Source organism: Simochromis diagramma, unplaced genomic scaffold (genome assembly GCF_900408965.1).
Source record: "Simochromis diagramma unplaced genomic scaffold, fSimDia1.1 OVJJ01000596.1, whole genome shotgun sequence".
NCBI classification, from domain to species: domain Eukaryota; kingdom Metazoa; phylum Chordata; class Actinopteri; order Cichliformes; family Cichlidae; genus Simochromis; species Simochromis diagramma.
This window is the reverse complement of record NW_024387245.1, coordinates 19,677,230-19,701,264: the sequence shown is the minus strand read 5'-3', so window position 1 is coordinate 19,701,264 and position 24,035 is coordinate 19,677,230. Positions and strand designations below refer to the sequence as shown.

Genomic DNA, 24,035 nt, shown 5'->3' with positions numbered 1-24,035 from the left:
GCATTTTATGAATAAAATGCATAATTAGTTCTTATTTTGAAAAATAAACTTTTCTTTTGATAATAATTGTTTCTAATTGCTTGTAATACATGCAGGTGTTCACACACGTGAAAATTACAAAGATGTTTTCAAATCATAGATCTACCGTCCAGTTTAGGGAGAAATGCATGTAAAATATGCAAATAGGTTACTGTATATCATTGGATTACACCAACACACCACTGCGTAATACACTGTGGAATATATTTCTGACTTCTTCTGTACTCCTACTCCAACTCCTACTGCTGATTTTCCTCTGGAGGACCAGGATTCATCTGTAGCATAGTGTATGGGGAAATAATTTTTGTTTTGGCAAAAAGTCTTGTTGAGGCTTCACTTAATTTTGGAATCTCACAGATGCAGTGGCCACATTTTAAATAATAATCATGAGCACGTACGACTCTAAGTCACATTATCTGAGCTTTGGCTGCATTCCTCTGAAGCATTGCCACATGGATGGATTACTGACTAATAGCTGATCTGGATGGAATCAAACTAAAAGCCTTAAGTAACCTCTAAACACTCACTCTTGCATATATGTCATGCATTTATGATTATAAACTTGTTCAGTAATGAGCGCTGTAATGATTATGATCTTGTTTATATATGTATATAAGACATGTGGTGTTAGATCTTTTTTATTAGCTCTGTGCAAAGAGCACACATGTTAATACAAGTTTGGAGTGGCTCAGGGAAGAGATAAATGTGACATTGTAATAGCACTAAAATAGCTGCGTTTGACAAATTCCTTTCAGTTGCTTTGGTGTACACACTGTTTTTCTTTTTGACTTTTGGCTTGGTTTGTATTAGCACATTTGTCACCACAACTAAAGGCTTCAAAAGAGTCATTGTAGAAACCCTCATGTGTTAAAAGATTCAGTCAACCATTATAACCTTAGGAAGCTAGAGACTGACTGATTTATTGGTGTATATGGTGTCAGGTCATAGACTACAGATAAGTGATGGATGCAGCCTCCGTGAGGTCTCCCATTAGTTTGGAAAGTCACTCTTGAAGCTTTGAGTTAAACATTTAAGACATAAGATAGCTCAGATTTTTGAGGGCACTCTGTGCTCATACTTGTCAATCAAAACATAGACCTGCTCTAAAGTATACCAAACCTCATCTTCCTTTTACCACAAGTGGAACCATACTTTATATACTAAACAGCATTCACTCATCAGTGAAGTTACAGATTTAGTCAAATGTTGGCTAATTTTGTCATATATGAATTGCATATGAAATATATATGACATCCTATTTATAAATTCTTTCTCCAGACAGAGGAGTCACTTCCTCCTTAGAAAGAACACTGGTTAAGGCAATTTTGCATTGGCTCCACTTTTCAGAACCAGAAACGTTATGTATAGTTAATGTTTCCAGTGTGCAATGGCATGAAAACAGAACAAAACATATTACATATACATTAAAAGATGCTTGGGGTAACTCTGCAAAGATGTTTTTACATAGTTTGTCTAGTAGAGTGGTTCTGATTCATTCTTAAATAGTAAAGTAATGATACCTTAATTGTCTTTTGTCAGTAAAATTTTAATGTACTGCACTTACATACAGTGACTAACACTACCTATCATTAAAAACAAAAAAAAAATGCAAATGTTTCAGAAAGCTGTAAAAAGCTCATTTAAAATTAAGGAACATATATATATATTTATTTACTATACAAATAACAAACCAATTAAATCATGTTCTTAAACCCACATTTGAGCCAGCACACTGGACTTCTCTGACAAGTATATCATTCAACCACTAAAACGAATTTATCTATTCAGGAATGCAAGTAAATATCTGTAGTTTGCCATCTTAATCAAAAAATAATAATGTCCTTAACAATTTTTTTCTGCTTCTTTTGTAAAACAGTAAATTTGAAAATTAAGAGATAACAACAGTAATTAATTAAAATTATATTTTTAATGCTAAAATATGAAGTGCTTATGCATACTGATACATTAACCATCACAGAAAATATTCTAGTAATTGCCTATACTCTTAGTTTAGGGCATCTGTGCATCTATAGAGCACCCTTGTACTCTATATACTGTATATACTCTGCACGTATGGATTTTTGTCAGATATACTGATGTCATAATTTTTTACTTCACTAAAAATGTTTAAGCACTGGCCTCACATATGCACAATCTGAGCTGTGTTTACTATTTCTACAAAATAGTGTCTTGACAAATTAGTTACTAATAACAGGTGAAGTCTATACTCCAACTATCACCTGTACGGCACATATTGAGAATATTAATTTTTAAGTAAGTACGTACTTTGGTTTCTGAACAAGGACCCAGCAGACCTTGGAGAGAGACAAAGGGCTGCTCATAAAGAATGTAAAAGATGTAAAAATACAGTGTATGTGACGTGTCTGGTCAAGCAAAGACATGATGGGGACCGCTGCAACATCGCAGAATGTTTTGTATATTTTAGTGTTACGGTTAAAAGAAATGTTTGAAAAGCCAATGGGGTATTAAGTTGGATTTTATTTTCATTTCTCAGTAAACATCTACTTCTTACAATTCAACTTTTGCTGTGTTGTATTTTGTTTCTTTTATTAGGTTTTAGCATCTATTTTTGTTGTTATTACGTTTCACCAATCTACAACCTATTTAACCATTAAATATCCAGTTGTTTCCCACTTTATCTGTGGTTGTGTCTTTCGCTACCATGCATTTCATGAATAATTCATTCTGATATTTATTAGATGGATATTTTGTATCACAGACAATTTCATTTTTTTCTCTCCTATGAATAATAAGATTTTTAAGGGAATGTAAGAAATTAGTAGATGTCTCATGGAGGGTAAAACAGGTTTCCTCTGAGACCAGCCAAAACAAAAGGAATACAACATACTATACTCCTCTACAAGAGGAATACTGTAGTCCAGTGTAATGTTAAAGGATAATACTGAGCTACTGATGTATTTATGTTGTACTGAAACATATAAGGCATCTTTTATATCACGCTTAAGTATTTTTTAATACTTGAGCAATATACTGTGTTTTGTTGCATCATAAAAAAGGTGTAAGATAGTGAAGGTTACAGTAAGTATAATTTAATTAAAAGAGAATGCAATATACTAGAATAGATGCAACAATCTATTTGAGAGTCTTTTATCATTATTTGATTATATTGCAGCTCTTTCCTAAGAGGTCCTTCCAATTCAGTTTTCTTTTTGGCAAAATAGTCATTAAAGTAAAAGGAGAATACGACACCTAGTGTAGATAAGGGACATATTGTGAGGATGAGTATTGAGAAAGAGAAATCTGTTAAAACTGTTATTTGTATGAGGGGAATTTATTCATCTAGATACAAACGAATTGTACTTATGTAATTTATTAATTTTTTGTGTCCTCTACCAAACTGACACTGTTTCTTAGATTTTTAGGTTATTTATTTAATAACTATAGAGACAAAAAAAAAGGAAATCTTTATTATTATACCCTGCACTCAGCCTTTTTGTATCCTGCATCTCCAGGTCCGCCTGTCATTGTCATACCTCCCAAAAACACCTCTCTGAACATGTCCCAAGATGCACATCTCCAGTGCCAGGCAGTGGCAGATCCCCCCAACATGACATACGTGTGGGAAAAAGGTGGAGAAAATGTCTATCACATAGAGTGAGTGAACTACCATTTTGATCATTATCCTTTTTTCTTTTCTTTTTTTTCCGAGAATGTTGGAAAAGCTTAGTGGTTGTTACGTAAATCGAATTTTGTGCTTTTTTTTCAAGATTGCCTTCATTATCTTTTGCATCATAAAAAAAGGAAAATCACAAAAAACGGACAGTTACTGAGATTTGTCACATTAAATCTTTAATTTAAATTTTTTTTAAAAAAGGAAAAAGAACCCAACATGTTGGGCAGGTTGTACAAGAGATGAGATTTACTGTATTGAAAATTTACCAGAAGCATAACCTCACCTCCTCCTACAGTATGTCTTAGTAATAGGCATTATAGCACACAAAAGCCCAATTCAGTGGGTTTAACAAATCCAGAACATTCCTTAAAAGTATGTTCGACATCTACTTGTGTCGGTTCATTGAATACTTTCATGACAATAACTAACATGCAGTCTGCAGAGTCTTTATTAAACAGGCGCAGATCTTGTACGTGTTGGTATATACTGATTACATTTTGGTGAATGAGGGCGAGTCTTCAGACTCTGCATTAAATAAAGGGATACATGAGATCACAAAATGTACTCATGAAATTTACAGCAGTTTGAGCAAGATGTCATCAATTTTATATGTTTTATCATTCAATTATTTATAAGGCACTCAAACCCCCTGTCACTCAAGTTCAAAAATGTCAGGTAAACGTGGATCCATACGTTCTGTTGATCTGGAAACATGGATACATTCATGCAAAGATCACTTTATTATGAAACCCTCATTGATGCTGCATATAATGCATGGTAAATGCAATACATAGCATGGTTTCTTTGAGTTTAATAGCTAATGTTTGCATGCACTAAAATAGCAACAAATTTACCAGGCAAATGTAAAATTGTTATAAAACTGCAACAGCACCAAGGAAAAATACACCCAATACAGCCTGTATGTTTTTTTTTGTTATTCATAAAAACTGAGTATTTAGTGTCCCGTGGGAGTGTCTAAGGTGATCTGTGGTTTGTCTGCCAGAATATGCACATCACTGTGCTCAAGCTTTTTAGTGCCAAAAATAAGAAATGCTTTTAAAAATAACACCATGAATTGCTTTTATTTGTCATGTTACTTCAGGGCACCTTTTCTAGCTGGAGATAGTCTTTCAGGCTATGCATTTGCAGTTGTTGTCATGCTTCAGAATTCATCATGGACCAATCACACGTCCCCACATACTGTTGAATAAGTATATAAGCACCTGACTTGACTTGTTGTTTTCTAGATACAAGTGAAACATCTAGACAGACCTGAATTAACGAAAATGAGCACTGAGTGATTTCTTTTCACTCTGAGGTAACATTGACTGCACAAACTGTTTTTACAGTCCAGTGGTGATCTAAGGGCCACGTTAAAGAACTCACAACTAAAAGGTTTCTTTGCTGGCCCAGAATTGAAAGCGCTTTGCAGTAATCAAGTCTGCTAGTGATGAAAGAATGCTTTATTCCTTCGGTATATGCCTAGGAGAGAGGGTGAGCTGTACACCAGAAATATTTCTGAGATGATAGAAGGTGGATTTTTTTTTTTTTGCTACTTCAGATGTGAAATTTAAATAAGGAAAAAAAGAAACACACACACACACACGCTGAGGTTACTTGTTTGGGGCTTGTCATTTTGTGCTAAGGATTTTAAGTCAGAGACGAGCCTCTGTTTTCATATTTTACCTGCAGTTCTTCTTAACTAGTGTGGCTTGTCTATGTTTGTCCAGGTGTAGACAACAGGGTAACACCCATTAGCTGATATGAAAAACAACATTGTATCACATTGAAGTTTTCTAAATCAGTGTTTATTTTCTTATGAATTAATGCCTCATATGCACTGGGCATTAAATATTAATGAGCACAGTGATTAAAAGTAGGGAAAAAACATATATTGCACTGCACTGTCCTCAGTTCCGTCTCCAATTCTCTTTCTAGTATCAGCTGGTCAAAAGGTATGAAGTTAAAAGTTAGCTGATAGATAATGAATCAGTGGAATCAGAAATGTATCTCGGCAGGTGTTAGATGCAGAAGGTTATTAGTTTGTAAATACTGGAGACAGCATATATTTTGTGTGTTTGTAAATGTGCAATTTCACCACAATGTTATAAGACAAAAAATAGGCCAAAATACTTCATTTATCTCTTGGTTTTTAACTTATTTTTTTACCCCCAAATTATGTAAAGGACAATAAAAGATAACATTATGTTGTAGTCTCCAAACACAAAGAAAAATACAGAAATAAAATAAAAATAGAAAAGAGAAGAAATTCTGATGTTGCAGTAGCATCAGTCGTGTCACTTTAAAAGAAGAAAAAAGATATTGCCCTGAAAACTGCAAAGCGCCGAATGAGCTTTTCTCTATGAGAGGTTTCATAAAAGCTCTGTTTTGTGCCAGAGAGAAGATGGAGTGAGCAGGGAATGGTTCATGATTGCCAGCATATCATGCACCAGACAATTGAACAGTCTCTTAAAAAACAGTGGCTGGGATAGGGTCAGTTGAGCAGGTTGGGGGCTTAATTTGCATTACTTCTCCCCTTGAGCATTTCTCTATCACAGGTATTACTGTTCATTATACTCAGGTTAATACTCAACCGGATTTTGATTGGTGGGGGGAGATTCAGAGAGGCTTTTTGGACCTGATATATATTGCTATTAACAGCTGAGTAGAGCGTATGAGGATTATTCTGATTATCTATGACTAATGGTGGGGAAATAGGCCTTTTTTTTTCATTTCTTTGTTAAAAATAGTGAGGTGCTCTTTGACAGTGCCAAAATAGATTTCCTACATTCATTTCTCCATTTACACTCAGATTTCATGCTGTTGTTTGGGTTTAAGATGCAATCATGGCAAAAAAAAAAAAAAAATCAGCACATCCCTTTGAATTTGTCATATTTTCAATGTATTTTGACCTTTGTACCTTTTAAGAAAGACACTATTCTCAAACTAATTATTTCATGTTCACAGCATTAATTACAAAAAGTAAAGTCATTCATGTGGAAACAGTAAGTAAAGTAAAGTCGTACAGCTGTAACACCTTCAGATCCATAAATTTCGGATCAGGTGTTCCAGATTGGGTGCCAATGATTGGACACTCTTTAGAAGTGAGAGCTGGAACCTGTCTTATTTAAAAAGTATGACATCAAGAGTCTGGTGTTTTCTTTGCTATTGAAGTGTGTCCTCTCATGTCAAGATCTAAAGAACTCTGTAAGGGAATCAGAAAAAAAGTTTTGGGTGCCTATGAGTCTGGCAAGGGACTTAAAAAGATTTTGTACAAGAATGGCTGCCCCAGCAAATTTAGCCCAAGAGTAAAGTGTTTGATGGAAAAAGAAGTCTCCAAGAACCCCCTGGACTTTATTCCAGGACCTACAGGAAACTCTTGCTACTGTTCGTCTCAAAGTACATGTGCTGACCTGCAGATGAGATGTGCAAGGAAAAGACTTGGCTGCCTAAAAGTAACATTAGGCCAAAACCAAGACTCTTATGCCTGGCTTTTTGGGTTGCTGTGTTCCAGACTGGTAACTCAAATGTCGATTTGTCAAGTCACAAATGCTGTGACCATCACAAATGTGATGTGATGAGCATGTCACATATGGACATTTGTGTGTAGTGTCATGATTTGGGGTCGCTGTGGACTGGGGAGTCTCTGAGTCCCAGTTATGAGCAGTTATTATCTTTGCTGTGTAAGATATTATGAATTTATTAAGTAAGTAGTTTAAAACTGAACCTGAAGGGTACCCTTTGATGGTATAATGGTTCCCATCAAATTAGCAAATCAGCCAAGGAATGGCTGCAAGAGAAGTGATGAAGAGTTATGGAAAGGCCTAGTCAGGTTAAAAGCTACGTTATCATCTTGTTGCTGTTCAGCAGAAATGATGTCACAAATAAAGCCGGCTATGTTTGTTTTACATTGTAGGAGGATTTAAATGGGCTGTACATGAAAAAAGCCCTCTATCATAATACAGTTGACTGAAATCTACATGTGGCAGTGGCAGAAAATTTTACAAGAGCCTGGTGGATAATTGTGCAAAAATACCTACAAGTTATTGATGCCAAACAGGGCAGTATTAGCTTAAGAGAGCAAGAGTAACGTGGATATTAAATGTGTTTGTTGAGTTATTAGAATAGAAACTGCTAATTAAAAATGCTAATTATTCCATGTATGAAAAAACAAACAAACAAAAAGCAAACAATTTATGTTTTTGAATGAGCTCTGTACATCTATCATTTTTCATAAGTAAATCACCTTAGGAAAACCTTTTTGTTTGTTTGTTTTTTCCACTTGATTGATTGATTTATTTATTTTTACCAAAAGGGGAATCAGTAACTCCCTGAAAAATTATACCCATGCTAGCGAAATATGATACAAAAAGTGAGAAGGTAGTTTAGTGCTGAAGCCTTGGGCACAATAGCACTTTTGTGCTATACCCTAACACATGCATGGCTTTCTGTCTACACCAATAATGCCAACATGCTGTTGCAGGTATTATCCTTGCCTTATTAGTTCAGCATGTTAGCTTGCAATTAGTTGCTAATTACTGCTTAAAAAAAGTAGAGCTGAAGCAAATGGTAATTTTATTAGGTGATTACAGGTATTTAATTATAATGTACTGGATAAACTAAAGCTGACACTTTTAACCTGGGTAAAAACTAATATAAGGAAATGTAAATATGTGGCTACATTCTCTATATGTCTATTTTCCATAGCAATTCATTCCATAGTTGACGGCATATTTTAGTTTTGACACTAGTGCTGCTGAATAAAATTGACGATAAAGAAAAGTACGTCCAATAAACCTTTGACCTCTTGTTTTATTTTGTCCTGTAAGATGGTAAAAAACAACTTCTTACCATCTCCAGTTTTATTCTGCAGGTTGTCCTCTGTGTGTCTGCCGTTTGTTCCTGAGGCAGGTAACATACCGAGGGTTTGATAGAGATTTGTTTGCTAAAGAAGCTGGCCGCCGCTGCGACTGACTGATACAGTAAATGTGCCGTAAAGCCTCATAATTGAGTTAAAAGAGCTTGAAAAGCTCTGTAGGCCTTCAGCATTGCCGATAAATCTTTGCGGTCACTGACAGTGACCCATGTCACATTTTTCGATTGATTCTCTGTTAACATGAAACTGAAACAACTAAAATATTCAGTGGCACTGGCTATTTTTCTTCAATGCAAGAGGAAAACAGTAGTGCTAAGAAATATCCAAGTTTCTTATAGTACGTGAATGTGAATGTGGCTGAAGGTGGTCCCTTAAACATAACACCAAAGTCACAAGCCTGTTAGATGGATTTGTTTGTTTGTCTTTTTTTTCTTTCTCTTTAAATATAAGGATGTATAACATGAGTGGGCACACTGCCTCTCACTCTAACTGAAATAAAATGAAATGTCCTTAACCTCCATCTGCACAGAACAGTGAATAACAATATTAATAATAACAAAAAAAAAACCCTCCTACACTTTTGATGTTCTGAAAATGTGCTAGAGAATATTTCCCTCTTATTCTAAAGTAGCTGGTTTGCTCTCATACTGATGTTTTTCTCAAGGTCTCTAAAGTCACGAGTGAAGATCATGGTAGATGGGACTCTACTTATCTCCAGGCTGATCCCAGAGGACTCTGGCAACTACACCTGTGTGCCAACCAATGGCCTGCTCATGCCGCCAACTGCCTCTGCCATCCTCACAGTGATGCGTACGTTTGTGTGTGGTCTGTGGCTAATATATAATAAGACGTCATAAGAAGAAATATTTACTGTGTACTTCATTTATCCCAGATTGGTCAATTCTTTTTAGCTACAACACACAACATCTTAAATAAGTTAAACATACACTAATTAATGTACTATATAGCAAGTAAAAAAATTTCGGTAACTCCAGCAGAAACAACATTTCAAATGGCTACAAAAGTAGTAAAGCAATTAATAGTAAAGCATTAATTGGCTCACAAGTGTCTGTTTTAACTAAGCTGAAATTAACTGTTAAACATCAGGGTACAGACGACTGTCTGCTAGACAGATGTGTTGCATTATAGAGATATTGTATCAAGTATGAAACAATTTTCCGTGTCTGTCCTTGTGGCAGTGGAGCTGAATCAGTCTGTTAGAGAAAGCGCTTCAATGTTTGCTTAGTAACCTCTGCAGTACAGCATAAAAGTTGTCCAGTTTTCATCCAATCACAGAGCCACTATGAGTCCTTAAAAGACTATTTGTAATTTCCTTCAAATTTCATTTCTTTTCATTATTGTTTCTATTATTATGAATATTATTGTCATTAAGGCCTGAGCACTCACAGTGTAAAGGCCCCATTGTATCTGCTCAGTTTAATATTATTTCGACAAAATAATTGCCTGTTTGAGGGCCTAAATTTGCATGAAAACTTGTGAAATCTGGCAGTAATTTGGCATTGATTAATTTTAGAAACAACTTCAATAGCAAGGTAAGAGTCCACATAGATGGACTGCCTATGTAACATTTCTGGATTCTAAAACCTTGGTCACCTAGAATAATCAGGTCATTCCCAGTAACCCTCAAACCATTAAAACACACAAAGATGCAAAAAATATTATCAAAGATGTACTTCTATGGGGTGTGAGCATGACACATTAGATAGTGTTTCAGTGGATGGTGCTGACAGAAATCCATCAAGTGTTGGCATCACAGATGGCAGGAGGCTAACACACATAGTAGGGGAAGCTGACACACCTGTATGTAAGTCAGGCGTTGAGTAGCTTGGTCATCCAGAAAGAACCAGAGTCCATTTGAATCACAGTACAAATAAACTTTGACTTGTTCATCTTGTTTTAGTTCACTATGCTGCACTTTCAGCACTGATAACTTCTGAACAACTTTCCTCAGCACAGATAACCAAAGCTTTAGGATCAACTGTGCTGTGTGAATATAGAGTAAAGAAACTCAGCCTTTGCACAATCCTCCTTTTCATCTAAGTCCATTAAGGCAAGAACCAAGCTCCCCTATGGCTTGAAAATGTCTAGATTATTCTTTTTTCTTTAGAGGCAAAAAAGAAAGTGGATTCTAAGAAACCAGCCGTGTCATATATTTTATATTGTTTATATATTGAAAGGGTGGTCTCCTTATTGAATGATGGGTACATGTACATATAGAGGTTTTACAGTGTGTATACTTCTGTTATATTTCTGGAGTGGAGATGATATATGTATTTTTGAAAACATATTTCTATTTTTATCTAGTATCTTTGATAGTCTTTAAAATACAAATATGCATCGAAATTAGGTTTTACTTGCCCAGGGGCAAGAGATGTTTAGTCCATGGTCCTGACAAAGATAAAAACAAAATTATAACTAAACTGGTGAATAGAATATTTAGGAAACCATAACATAATTAGTGTGAGTACATATATGATGGATTTATCTGCCAATGCCAATTAGGATTTACTACATATCTGACATGTTTTGCTTACTGTGGGTTGCTGATGACAAAGGGTCAATTAGTCTGAACTTTCTTTCATATGTCGCATGTATTCCCTTCATGTGGAGTAGCAGTCTTCACTTTAGAAACATTGTAGGATCGTAAGGTAGACAAACACTGTGATGGACAGTCACAAACAATATTTTAAGCTTCATTTTAAGCACTAAGACATAAAAAAAACATGTCCTGATTAGTTTAATTACCACTAAGAAAGCCCCAGTCATATTTTATATATTGAAACAGTGATCTCAGAAAAAATATATAAAAGACAGTAGGAAAGTGAAAGTAACTGATAACTTTAATGCCAAGCGGCAAAGGATATCCGTACCTTCTTTCAGCAGAGGTACAGTGGAAATAACAAAGTTCCTGGATGAGACTGATAACTAGTGTTTATTAAGGAAATCTATATAAATTAAATCAAAAAGATGAAAATAAGATTTCAGAGACATTAAATATGGTGTTTATTGCACTGCTGTCAGCAGTAGAATTGGTTCTGAACTAAACTGTAATGAAAAAATGCACAGTTCCTAGAACTGATGTAGAAAACTAGACCATACATTCCCTTGAAACCCCAATTTTTGTCTTGTTTTTTTTGCTTATTGTATTTTTTATTGGTGAGGCTTCTTTAAGGTTTTGTAAACAGTTCCCTATTAACATTTTGCTCTTGCCTGTGAAACATTATTCTGTCAGGCACTCAGTCAACTGCAAACTTCTTATACTGAATACACAGACTTGCAGAAAATGCAATACAACAAAACAATTGTTTTTCAAAATAAGTTATGGATCATGGCACAGTTCCTCTGCAGTGGTATGTGCGGTTTTCCTCAGTGTTGACACAGTAAAGTATTTGAATGCTTAACTATTACAAAAATAAATAATGTTTTATCTATATAACTGTTCTCAGACCCTGCCCAGGCGCTAAAAATGCCCCAGGAAACATACCTCCCCACAGGTATGGATGGTGTGGTTTCCTGCCCAATGATAGCTCAGCCCCCGCTGCTCCGTGTGGATTGGATGAAGGACGGAGAACCAGTCGACCTGTCTTTGGTAATAAGAATAACAATTTCCACATAACCGCACATTTTCCTTAATAATCAACCTTTGCTGTGTCCTTAAAAAAATGCTATCCCCTGTTCTGTGCACCCAACACTAGACTATTGATTCATGATACTCACAAGGAATCACTGGCTGTTTTCTATTAGTACAGAATGCACAATTTGTCCAACACTGCTGTGAGCTTTATGAATCGATAGCTGTGAGCATTTACTATATTTATTTACTATTTATGTAGTTATTTAAACACTATAAAATCACATTTCCTGTGCTGACTCATCAAAATATGTTCTGTTTCCTAGGTCTAAGGCCATGCAATCACATACATTTTAATAGAGTGGCAGACCTTTTTCAGTCTTAAAAGCTTTGAAAGCCATCCTTAAGGCATTCCTTACTGCCCCGTGTACTCCCATCTTTTTCTATTATTTTTCTGCTTTCACTTCAATCTACTGCTCATTTCATCTCATTGGATAAATGGGTGTAGGAACCATTAAAGATGGGGGAGGGGAGTAGCATTTTTTTTCTAAACCTTTGTCCTTTCTTTAAAAAAATCATAGTTTCACACACACACACACACACACACACACACACACACACATATATATATATATATATATATATATATATATATATATTAGTGGTGCAACAATACTCGTATCGATATTGAACCGTTCGATACAGTGCTTTCGGTTCGGTACACATATGTATCGAACAATACAAAATTTTTAATTTATTTTATCAACTTTTCTTCTGACGATGCTGTCTGTGTTGAGCGCTCAGTCGATCTGCGCTCGACAGTGCAGCCTAGGAGGAGTAGTCGAGCGCAGATTCACTGAGCGCAGGGCAAGCTAGCGAGACAGAAGTTAAGCTCTCCTTGCAACATGGCAAATTGAACCTCCCCCACCCTCATTCAGATCTGGCGTTTGGAACTATTTTGGTTTTCGTGTGACGTATGACCCTGAAGGTAAGCGCGTCATGGACTAAAGTAAAACAGTATGTTGAATGTGCCACGCAATGCTCAATTACATGGGAGAGAACTACTGCGTTAGCGCAGTTTGCTCGTTAACGTGTTGGCCGTCCAGCCCCACGCATGGGACGATCCGCGGTAGCTCGTTAACGGAAATTTGCAGTGTTGTGGCGTTAACATCATTTCAACGAGATTAACGCTGACAGCACTAGTGGGAACACAATGAATATGACTGCACATTTACTCTGACGTCATCCTAGTACAAAGACAAGTGGAAGCAGACAAAAACAACAAGCACGCATGCTCCAAACTTTACCCGAGTCATTTAGACAACCGTTAGCACATGATTCACCTTATGGGGACCTGATATGTTTAATATGCTGCTGAGAATATAGCCCAGAAGAAGCGGATAGTATAGCTTTTATTTTGGAAAGAGCCATTTCTCTGTAATAAACTCTCTTTTCCAAAGATGAGTGATTCCTCAATCAGATAGATTTATTTTTTTTATTACTTTGTTGTTTCAGCAACATTAAATTTAAAAACTGTACTTTTGAGTTAAAATATATATTTATAATTTTAATAAATGATAAGTTAAAATGGCATGAACATTTTTTTTGTATCGAAAAAATATCGATACAAAAAAATATCGAACCGTGACACCAAAGTATCGAACTGAACCGAACCGTGGCATATATATATATATGTATATATATATATATATTAGGGGTGCAACGATACACAAAATTCACGGTTCGGTTCGGTTTGATACTTTGGTGTCACGGTTCGATATTTTTTCGATACAAAAAAAAAAGTTCATGCCTTTTTAATTTGTCATTTATTAAATTTTCACGGCACATTCCGCACCACATCTCTGTGTGTTCATCATTTGTTTGAAGCCAACTCACCTCCTGCAACTACTTTTCCGAGAATACGTGCTTCTTTTGTGGTTCGGACTCCTGACATTTCTTTGGAGGTGGAGGAACATCACAGTAATTGCTTAAAGGAGCTTGCTTCTTCGACATCTTTAAGAGTTCTAAACAAATGTCTGTCCTCCTCCTGAAAATCTTATGTATGCAAACACGCGTTGCAACTTCTTATCTTGTGCGTGTTTTTTATTTTGACAGCGAATGCGCACCTGCGGACCACTTATGTGCACCCCTGGTTATTTAGCTCGTCATATTGCAGCCACAGAAATTCTTTTGTCCATGAAACCATAAAGCTGCACTTTCTTTTTGCCTTATAGTCTGATTTGTCATAACTTTTCCGTTTTGTGGTAAGCTTTTCTTTGGCTGTCACTTCTTCACGCTAACCTGTCTTATTTGGCTCAGCAGAACTGAAATATATATCCTGCTGCTTTTACACACGCACTCATATAACGCTCAGCGATTCTCTGCGGGATCAACCTCTCACATGTTTAAGCTTGCTGCGGGAGATTTCACTTGTCATGTTTGCATAGTAAGCTAACGATTGATACGACGATGTCAGAGAAATTGGTGCGTAAATTATCGTCACTCACCAATCAGTGCTGTCGCTCTCTATACACAGTTCGCGGGATTGCAAAGTGAAAGCAAAAAACAAGCGCAAATTCAAACGCGATTTCAATATGTCACATATTGACAGTGGCTCACCGATGCCAATGACATAATTACCCAGCTACATTTCCGAAAGAATGCAAAAGCATTGACATATATTTTTCCTTCCTACGATAGGCTGACGGGCAGGGCAGAGATAGATTTTGGTAGCCTGACTGGAAAAATCGCTAGCCCCGGGACGTCGGGCTAGCGATTTTGCGAGCCCTGTATCCGATTGAGGAATCACTTATCTTTGGAAAAGAGAGTGTATTACAGAGAAATGGCTCTTTCCAAAATAAAAGCTATACTATACGCTTCTTCTGGGCTATATTCTCAGCAGCATATTAAACATATCAGGTCCCCATAAGGAGAATCATGTGCTAACGGTTGTCTAAATGACTCTGGTAAAGTTTGTACAGCATCGTCAGAAGGAAAGTTGATAAAATAAATTAAAAATTTTGTATTGTTCGATACATATGCGTACCGAACCGAAAGCACTGTATTGAACGGTTCAATATCGATACGAGTATCGTTGCACCCCTAATAAATAAATAAATAAATATATATATATATACACACACACCCACACAGGGCGTTGTTGGAATGCTACTACGCAAGTAACCCTGGCGGAAAGGGTTACATGAATAGGATGAGGAACCTATGGATTCTTCGATACCCAACATCCACAATGACGGCGAAACAACTAGTAGCTCAGTGTTCCAACATTCGAAAGAAGGGACTGCTCTCACAGCTAGAGATTGACGAGGTACAACATAAAGGCTACGGCAAGGGGGAGCCAGGACGCCAGGTCAGGGGGGAGATATCATCACCCCCACCCGAGATTGGGTACAAAGCCCCAAGTGCGATAGGAGAAGGATCGTTGAGTGTGAGAGGAACTGACCTGAAAAATAGGATCATGGCCAAGCTTGAAACCTGGATCCCCCGTAGCCGGTTACCAAGATTACGTGAAGTACCCTCAGAAGGTCTGCTCGATGATGTTAATGCAGCACTATGGATGATACCTACAGCCACGCTTACCGAGACTAACAAGCTGATCTACAATACAGCAGCAGTAATCAGTGAGATGCTTGGCTATAAGTTGAACAGCCACAAGGAGCAGTACCCTCCATGGAGAAGGAGGCTAGAGGGCAAGATCAAGGTAGCACGGAGGGAGGTTAGCCAACTAACGGAGTTGCAGAAAGGTGCGACAAAGAAGGTGCATAAGAAATACAGCAAGCTGTCCATACCTGAGGCCTTGGAAACTGCCAAGCAAAGACTCACAGCCTTGGCCTGCCGCTTGAGGAGGTACACCAGAGAGATAGAAGGCAGGAGAATAAACCAGCTGTTCTCCACAGAAACCAGCAAAGGTGTACTCTCAGTGGCAAGGGAACAATAAGAGAACAGCACCACCAAGGCTGGAGACAGAGCAATACTGGAAGAGCATATGGGAGAAGGACGCAACCCATAACGGCAATGCTCAGTGGCTAGTGGATCTAAGGGCAGACCACAGCGACCTCCCTGAACAGGGTCCAGTAACCAGACATAGAGGATAGTTACAAGTACATGAGGATCCCGCAGGCGAATGGGAACCATGAAGAGGCCGCTAGGAAAGGTGCAACCACCAAGTACCTGCAGAGGGTCAGGCAAGTCCCGAGGAGTCAGCTGAACGGTAAGAACAAGATCCGGGCCATCAACACGTACGCCCTGCCCGTGATCAGGTACCCAGCTGGTATAATAAGTTAGCCAAAGGAGGAGATAGAAGCCACTGACATAAAGACAAGAAAACTCCTGACCATGCATGGAGGGTTTCACCCCAAGTCCAGCACCCTGAGGCTGCACGCTAAGCGGAAGGAAGGGGGCCGGGGACTGGTGAGTGTCAGCACCACAGTCCAGGATGAGACAATGAACATCCAAGAATACATTGGGAAGATGGCCCCAACTGACCGAGTGCTCAGTGAATACCTCAGGCAGCAGAAACCCAAGAAAGAGGAGGGAGACGAGGAACCATCATGGAAGGACAGGCCCCTGCACGGTATGTACCACCGGCAGATAGAGGAGGTGGCTGATATCCAGAAATCCTACCAGTGGCTGGACTGAAAGACAGCACAGAGGCACTAATCATGGCAGCACAAGAACAAGCTCTGAGTACAAGATCCATAGAGGCTGGGGTCTATCACACCAGGCAAGACCCCAGGTGCAGGCTGTGTAAAGATGCCCCAGAGACAATCCAGCACATAACAGCAGGGTGCAAGATGCTAGCAGGCAAGGCATACATGGAACGCCATAACCAAGTGGCCGGCATAGTGTACAGGAACATCTGTGCCGAGTATAACCTGGAAGTCCCGAGGTCAAAATGGGAGATGCCCCCAAGGGTGGTGGAGAATGACCGAGCTAAGATCCTGTGGGACTTCCAGATACAGACGGACAAAATGGTGGTGGCTAACCAACCGGACATAGTGGTGGTAGACAAACAGAAGAAGACGGCCGTAGTGATCGATGTAGCGGTTCCGAATGACAGCAATATCAGGAAGAAGGAACACGAGAAGCTGGAGAAATACCAAGGGCTCAGAGAAGAGCTCGAGAGGATGTGGAGGGTGAAGGTAACGGTGGTCCCCGTGGTAATCAGAGCACTAGGTGCGGTGACTCCCAAGCTAGGCGAGTGGCTCCAGCAGATCCCGGGAACAACATCGGAGATCTCTGTCCAGAAGAGCGCAGTCCTGGGAACAGCTAAGATACTGCGCAGGACCCTCAAGTTCCCAGGCCTCTGGTAGAGGACCCGAGCTTGAAGGATAAACCGCCCGCAGGGGCGAGCTGGGTGTAATATATATATATATATATATATATATATATATATATATATATATATATATATATATGTGTGTATATATATATATGTATATATATATATATATATATATATATATATATGTGTGTATATATATATATATATATATATATATATATATATATATATATATATATATATATGTATGTATATATATATGTTGGGTGTAATATATATGTCTATATCTATTTATATCTATATTTATTTATTTATTTTACAATGTAAGACCTTGGGAAGCAGCTTTTAAAATTAAATCATTCCGTTAGTTTTGTGTGCAAAAGAGCCACCCACTTCCTTTTCCCCCTTATCTTTACACAGTGAGCTGACCCCCTCCTCAGTGCTTTATGTCTGAGCTGTGGACATGTCAGCAGATGAGATGCACCACAGGAAATGCGATAGATTCCTGCAGTGTGGGACACAGGCGCTAGAGTCAGGCTGTTATTCTGCCAATTATTCCAATTCTACCATGGACGTCACAAGCTCTCATACCCACAGTAATACTTTCTTACTGCCTCATTCTGGGAGGGGGGGCATGATAGCAATTTTGACTTCATTAAACTGAGTGGCAACCTTTTGCACAGTCAAAGCTAAACACAAGCCTTCCAACTGTGACTTAATGGAACAAAAAATGACTGAAAATTTACGGTTTTAAAAGCAAATGCTTGAAAGCTTTGCAGGCCATTTCTGTTATGTGTATTTTGACTGACCTGACAGAGAAAAATAAAAAAGAAATAATCTTTTCTAATCAGACAAAAATCACATCTTTTCACATTTATTGTAAATCTCTTCTTGCAAAAACGGTGCCATTTGGATGGAATCTGTGTAGCAGGGACTACAAATATCAAAAACTGTACTTACTTTACAGTGAATCATTCATACATATCTGAAAGCGCATATTTTGCTTGCTTGGTTACGGATTTCCTGCCATTTAGCTCTTTAAGCAGTCTGCCTACTTCCTGTTTAAAATATGTTTTTTACATTTACTTGGTGTATTATTCAAAATTGTGTGTGCTAGTTCCTTTTAATCTCTTACTGTGAGAGGTGTTTACAAATTGTGCATTTCTCTCAGTATCCAGGATGGACCTTAGCACCAGATGGTTCTTTGTTCATGGCAACTGTCAACGATGATGCAGCGGGCATGTACAGGTGTACTCCGTACAACAGTTATGGCACTATGGGCACATCTGGACCAACTAGTGTAATTCTACAGGTTAGTGTGCAGTCCAGGCCACCTGGGTCTCTCACCACAGGGATGCTGTGTATCACATGAAGCCACTGTAATGATGTACACAAGACAGATTACATTTCACGCACCACAAATACCGCCTTTGTGGTTTAGATGTGACCTAAAAGCTCATCGAATCTGCCTCTGAATCTGTCCTGTTCTTATGACTGAGCTGTCAATTGTAGTAATGTGAGATAATTTTAATTAGCCACAACTGCATCTGTCACAGCGAATTAAAAACTTTAAGAGAAACGACATTTTATTGACCTTTTTACTCTGACGTGAGCCCTCTGACATTAATAGAAGTCAACTCAGAGTAACTACAATGGTGGCACTATTGGGGAGTTAATTGTGTGGCTAATCCTTTTGTTATTAAGATAATCTTGTCCAAAGCAGCAGTAATCCAGTCTTAAAATCCATTGTTGGGATTGCTGTGGACTCCTTAATTCAGCTATATTGTTTTGGCAATTCGCAGGATCCCCCTTCATTCAGCATCACTCCGGAGAAACAGTATAAAGTGGAGGCTGGTAGAACCCTGCTTATCCCCTGTCAAGGAAATGTGGAACCAACAATTAAAGTGACCTGGAGCAAGGTAAATTACCCACTGTGGTTTATTTAAAAAGCGAGCTGTCCTGTTTTATTCATGTCAGTGCAAATGCTTACACGGATCTTCAATTTATATTGTTTACTCAGAAATCAGAATCAGACACATGAGTCAGTGCTTGCACAGGACATAGAGTACATATGATGCAGTCTGGGTGTATATAAACAGATACATTTCCAGTTATTGTTTTCCTGATGTACTTTTCTAAATGAGTAAAAACATTATTTTTCACTCTTCCACCCTGCATCCATTTGACTCATGATGACTCATCTTGCACTTAGGGATGTATACATAAATGTATCCAGTAAAACACGTTGAGGGGTGACTGCCTAACCCCTCCCATCGTATAAATCTGCACTTGACCTTAGCTTGTGGGTAGTAGTAGCTGGTGGAGCTGTATCATGTAGGAGGCGTGTGTTTTGATTGCAGTTGGCAAAAATTTTGTTTAGGCTTCCAAAGGACAGAGGTCTAATTTATTCATTTCTAGTTGATCCTCCTCCTCCTCATCTAAGAACATGGATAAAGGAGGTGTGGATGGATGCAAACAGTCCTGTACAGCTCCATGATGTGTTGTGCTGTAGGCACTTAACATACCATCTTCTTAGTTATCTAAAGGATTTGAGCTCATCTCCTGTATAATAATATCCTACGCAGATTTTCCAGTTCACTTGAAAATAAGTCGCATTACAGAAATAAGAGATGCTCTTGCTGCCATTTGACTAGTCTAAGAAGTAACTAGACCAAATGATGATGAGTGCAGCCAGAAGCAAAATCAGTGCATCAGTGTCTTTCCTTGCGAGAGATTGAGACCAGTCAGCAGTTGAAAGAGCAACTTTATCACCATTTTTTATTATGAAATTGCCTACTTTTCAATTTAAAAAAAGGACTTTATATCCACACTCACAGAAATAAGGGCAAAAATCGGATGGTTGTATAACAAAATTGCTATGCATGCTGTAAACTTTACGACTCAAATTTAGCAGAAATCTGCTGTTTAACATCCTTTGTCATTACATCTCAAATCCAGTCACTTGGAGTATAGACAGTAGGCTGTATATAATGTGGGTATAACCTTAGTACACTCACCCAGCAGATATTTGAAGTTTTCACTTAACCATTTTGGCTACTGCCATAATTTTTGAAAACCAGACACTGTGAATTGGACCTTTGTTCCATTCCTGGTCTCTGTTGTGGCTCTGTTTCCTATTCTAGCCCACTTATCAAATCATCATCATCATCATCATCATCATCGTTTATTTGTATAGCACTTTACGAACACACCAGGCAGACAAGTGCTGACAAACAATCTGCATACACAGCATTGTCCATGTTGAGTTGGGGTGCAACATGTTTGCAGGGTTTGAAGGCTCTCCACAATACCTCTTCAATGGACACAACAACAGTATCATAAATGAATCATGTGATGTTTCTACAGTCATTGGTGTACAATCAGACCTCTTTTCACAAACAGGGCCCCCAGTGGCTATTAGAAGAATTGCAGGTTTAAGGCAGTTCTGCATTAGCTTTTCAAACCTAGAGGACTACATTCAATTTTTCAATGGAGCCCAAACAAAATCAATCAATCAATCAGTCAATCAATAAATAAATAAGCTTATCAACAAATATATGTCCCAATATGTCTGGTCAGCAATGCATATTAAATTGCCTATGAAATGCACAAGTTAAATTAACTCTTGACTTGTAATTTGTTTGTCCTAATATGTCCCAGCTATTTGTGAAAGTTATAAGATGTTTCATTCATGCTATAGGTACATCTGATTATGCCAACGCAGAGAGTTTTCTTCCACATGTGAATGGTTTTGGTGTTTTTGATAGGTCGGCCTGGCTCGTAGCGTTTCCTACTCCGTAGAACCGGATGGTTCTTTGCTGCTGCAGCCTTTGACCAAGGACCACCAGGGGGTGTGGGAGTGCAGCGCTTCTAATCGTGTAGCTTCAGTAAAGACCAGTACACACGTATTTGTTCTGGGTGAGTCCTGTCTAACAATACCATAACCACACAGTGATTACATGAGCTGTGCACATTTTTAGTTTTTACTTTCCCAAATTATTTTCTGTATACCTGTGTAAACCTTTATTACACCCAGCACAGGCCAGATGCCTGTGCCTCCACTCCGCCTCCGATGGATAAATGTGGTACAGAGAGAGATGGCCTCTAAACTCCAGGTAGTTGAAGTGCTGGCCGATTTCCATCAACACCTCTCCATTCCCTCCATTACAGGAACCAGTCCCCATGCGGCTACCTCTCTGTCCGTGTCTCCAGGGGTGAAGCAGGCCAACATATCCTGGGAGGCAGGCTTTGATGGAGGATCAGCACAGACATTTTCAGTTTGGTGGGTGTAAAGCCACCCACTTTCTTTTCGGGCAGTAACCATGGCAGCCATCGACAGCAGTGGTATCACTCTATTGATCTCCCGAATGAGGAGTTCATTTATCTGTTATCACTTGTTGGCAGCTTCAATAAAAAAAACGCTGCTACAGAGCATTACTTTATAATGCAGTGGCCATGCTAGCTACAATACAAGGTTACTGACAAAAGAGAGGATAATCTGCCTACTTTCTTTTCCTGTGAATCAGCACTTTTGTTCTGATGAATCATAGATGAATGGATTTTGTTTTAGATATGCTTGTGGTGTGATGGAGAGAATAAAATGAATCTTAAATTGGTGGAACTTGGTCAAAAACAACCAGAATTATGTGTGCACTGTTAAAAATAAAGTTTAGCATGAACACGAAGTGTATATTTTCTAATTAATTTCAAGAAATAAATAATAAACTATATTTAGATCACCATGTATTTTTTATGTCAGAGAATACTAGTACAGAGATACACAACAGTTCTTCAAAGGCCACACTGTAACCTGAGAGTGCTACATCAGATGAACATAAGATGAGCTGTCTTAATCCTTGAGAGGGAACTGGGTCAGTGCTACAGTAAGGAGCACATAAATAAATCTAAACGACTTCAAAAATACTAAAATAGATCAGCCATGAAGGATAAACAACCTCCCGAGTCTTGGCTGCAGCTTCCTTTGATAGCCTGTGGTCACAGCATGTGTTGCCGTGACCACAGGTTAAATGAAAACACTACAGTGAGAAAAGCAAGAGGATGATCGTCTTATTATAAGAAGTTCAGCATATAAGGATATTTGGGTATAATGTGAAAGTTATACCTATTGAAACTTTAATCACCATACGTCTCAGTTATGCCCACAAATGATTTAAAAAAAAAAAAACATGTTCTTGTTGCACTTTGTCGCGTCTAGCAGAAGAAATGTTAAAAATCATGCATATGTGTTATAGCTCTTTGGGCAGCTTTTTATTCCTCTTGAAAATGAAACAAGTCTCTGCTCTTGTAATTTGCCTAATAAAAGTGATTTGCTTATTGCAGAACACAGTAAAATAAGGTCTCTGCGCTGAATTCTTTGTACACTTGAATATCAAAAGAGAAAGTCAGCATAACCATGTTAATGTTACCAGTAGCACTGATGGAGTCCAAGTCATCATTTAAAAAAACAAACAAACCTGCTTTTCTGAAACTGGTATTAATATTTCTTCTGCTGTTTTTGAATAGGTGAATAGGGTATTTTTTAGCCTTAAGGTCAGGTAATTTTCTCTGTAGAGAAAAGACGTGTAGAACCTCAGCTCTGGTAGAAACGTGAAAATCACTATAATTGGAGTTGCAAGCTCTCTGTGCAATTTCACAGGATACATCAGTGCCGTCTCTGCCACACATTCTGGAGCTGATGACGAATATGAATGTTTAATGAAACCTACTTTTCTGTCATGTTTCATAAAATCACACTCCCAGAATTCCCTGCTCCTCTTTTGTTCTCACTCCTTTTCTCTTTGTCTCGTCTCCTCTGCAGGGTGAAAAAGATTTCAGCAAGTGATGATGATGGGAAGCAGGACTGGTTCTCTGTGCCTGTGCCCCCCTCCTCTGGCACTAGGCTGCAGGTGACAGGCCTGTCTCCTTCCACCGACTACCAGTTCAGTATCCTGTCTCAGAATAAAATGGGAACTGGCCCCTTCAGTGACATCGCCACTGCACGGACTTTGGGTCAGTATCATCCCCTGGTTTTATCTAAATCTGTCTACGGAGCTGCAATTTCAAAGGATGATCTTATTTTGGCACAAAATGGAGATTTGCTGTCTGATTCGCTCCAAAGCTCCAAAGCTCCAAAGCTAACAAATCTATTATCAGATGTTTGTATTCCTCCTCACTCTCAGCTGCAGCTAATTAAGGTTAATTCTGCCCAAAGGCCAAAAGCAAACTTTAGCTGTTGTGTGATAAATATGCGAGTCAGCTCTCAGTGACAATAATAATGTTCTTGCAGTACAACTAACTTTGTGACTGAAGAAGTCTGTAAGTTATTCCATCAGTTGGTCTATTCCCCAGCACAAACCTAAACATCATTTTCAGTCATGATTTTCGGTGCCTAGAAGATGAAACCTAATGGGTTTATCTCATCTTTCACGTCTTTCACATTTCAGGCTCGGTCCAAAAATTGATTAACTGGTTCGCATACATGTGTTGTTTCTTATCTCACTATTGCTACTTTTAAATACAGACTTAAAATGCCAAATAAACACATAAAACAAAAGGTTTGCACACTCAT

The 24,035-nt window shown here is 38.2% G+C and overlaps 1 protein-coding gene across 1 annotated transcript in view; it reads left to right on the top strand.

Annotated features, from left to right (window-relative positions):
• The window catches only part of igsf9a (immunoglobulin superfamily, member 9a), a 65,586-nt gene that overhangs the window by 26,128 nt on the left and 15,423 nt on the right, over positions 1 to 24,035 (top strand). The window contains exons 7-14 of the mRNA XM_040000209.1: positions 3,534 to 3,675; positions 9,235 to 9,380; positions 12,038 to 12,180; positions 18,639 to 18,779; positions 19,270 to 19,386; positions 21,235 to 21,385; positions 21,638 to 21,749; positions 23,286 to 23,476. Of these exons, the coding sequence (XP_039856143.1) occupies positions 3,534 to 3,675; positions 9,235 to 9,380; positions 12,038 to 12,180; positions 18,639 to 18,779; positions 19,270 to 19,386; positions 21,235 to 21,385; positions 21,638 to 21,749; positions 23,286 to 23,476 (1,143 nt within the window). The remainder of the gene's footprint in view (positions 1 to 3,533; positions 3,676 to 9,234; positions 9,381 to 12,037; positions 12,181 to 18,638; positions 18,780 to 19,269; positions 19,387 to 21,234; positions 21,386 to 21,637; positions 21,750 to 23,285; positions 23,477 to 24,035) is intronic.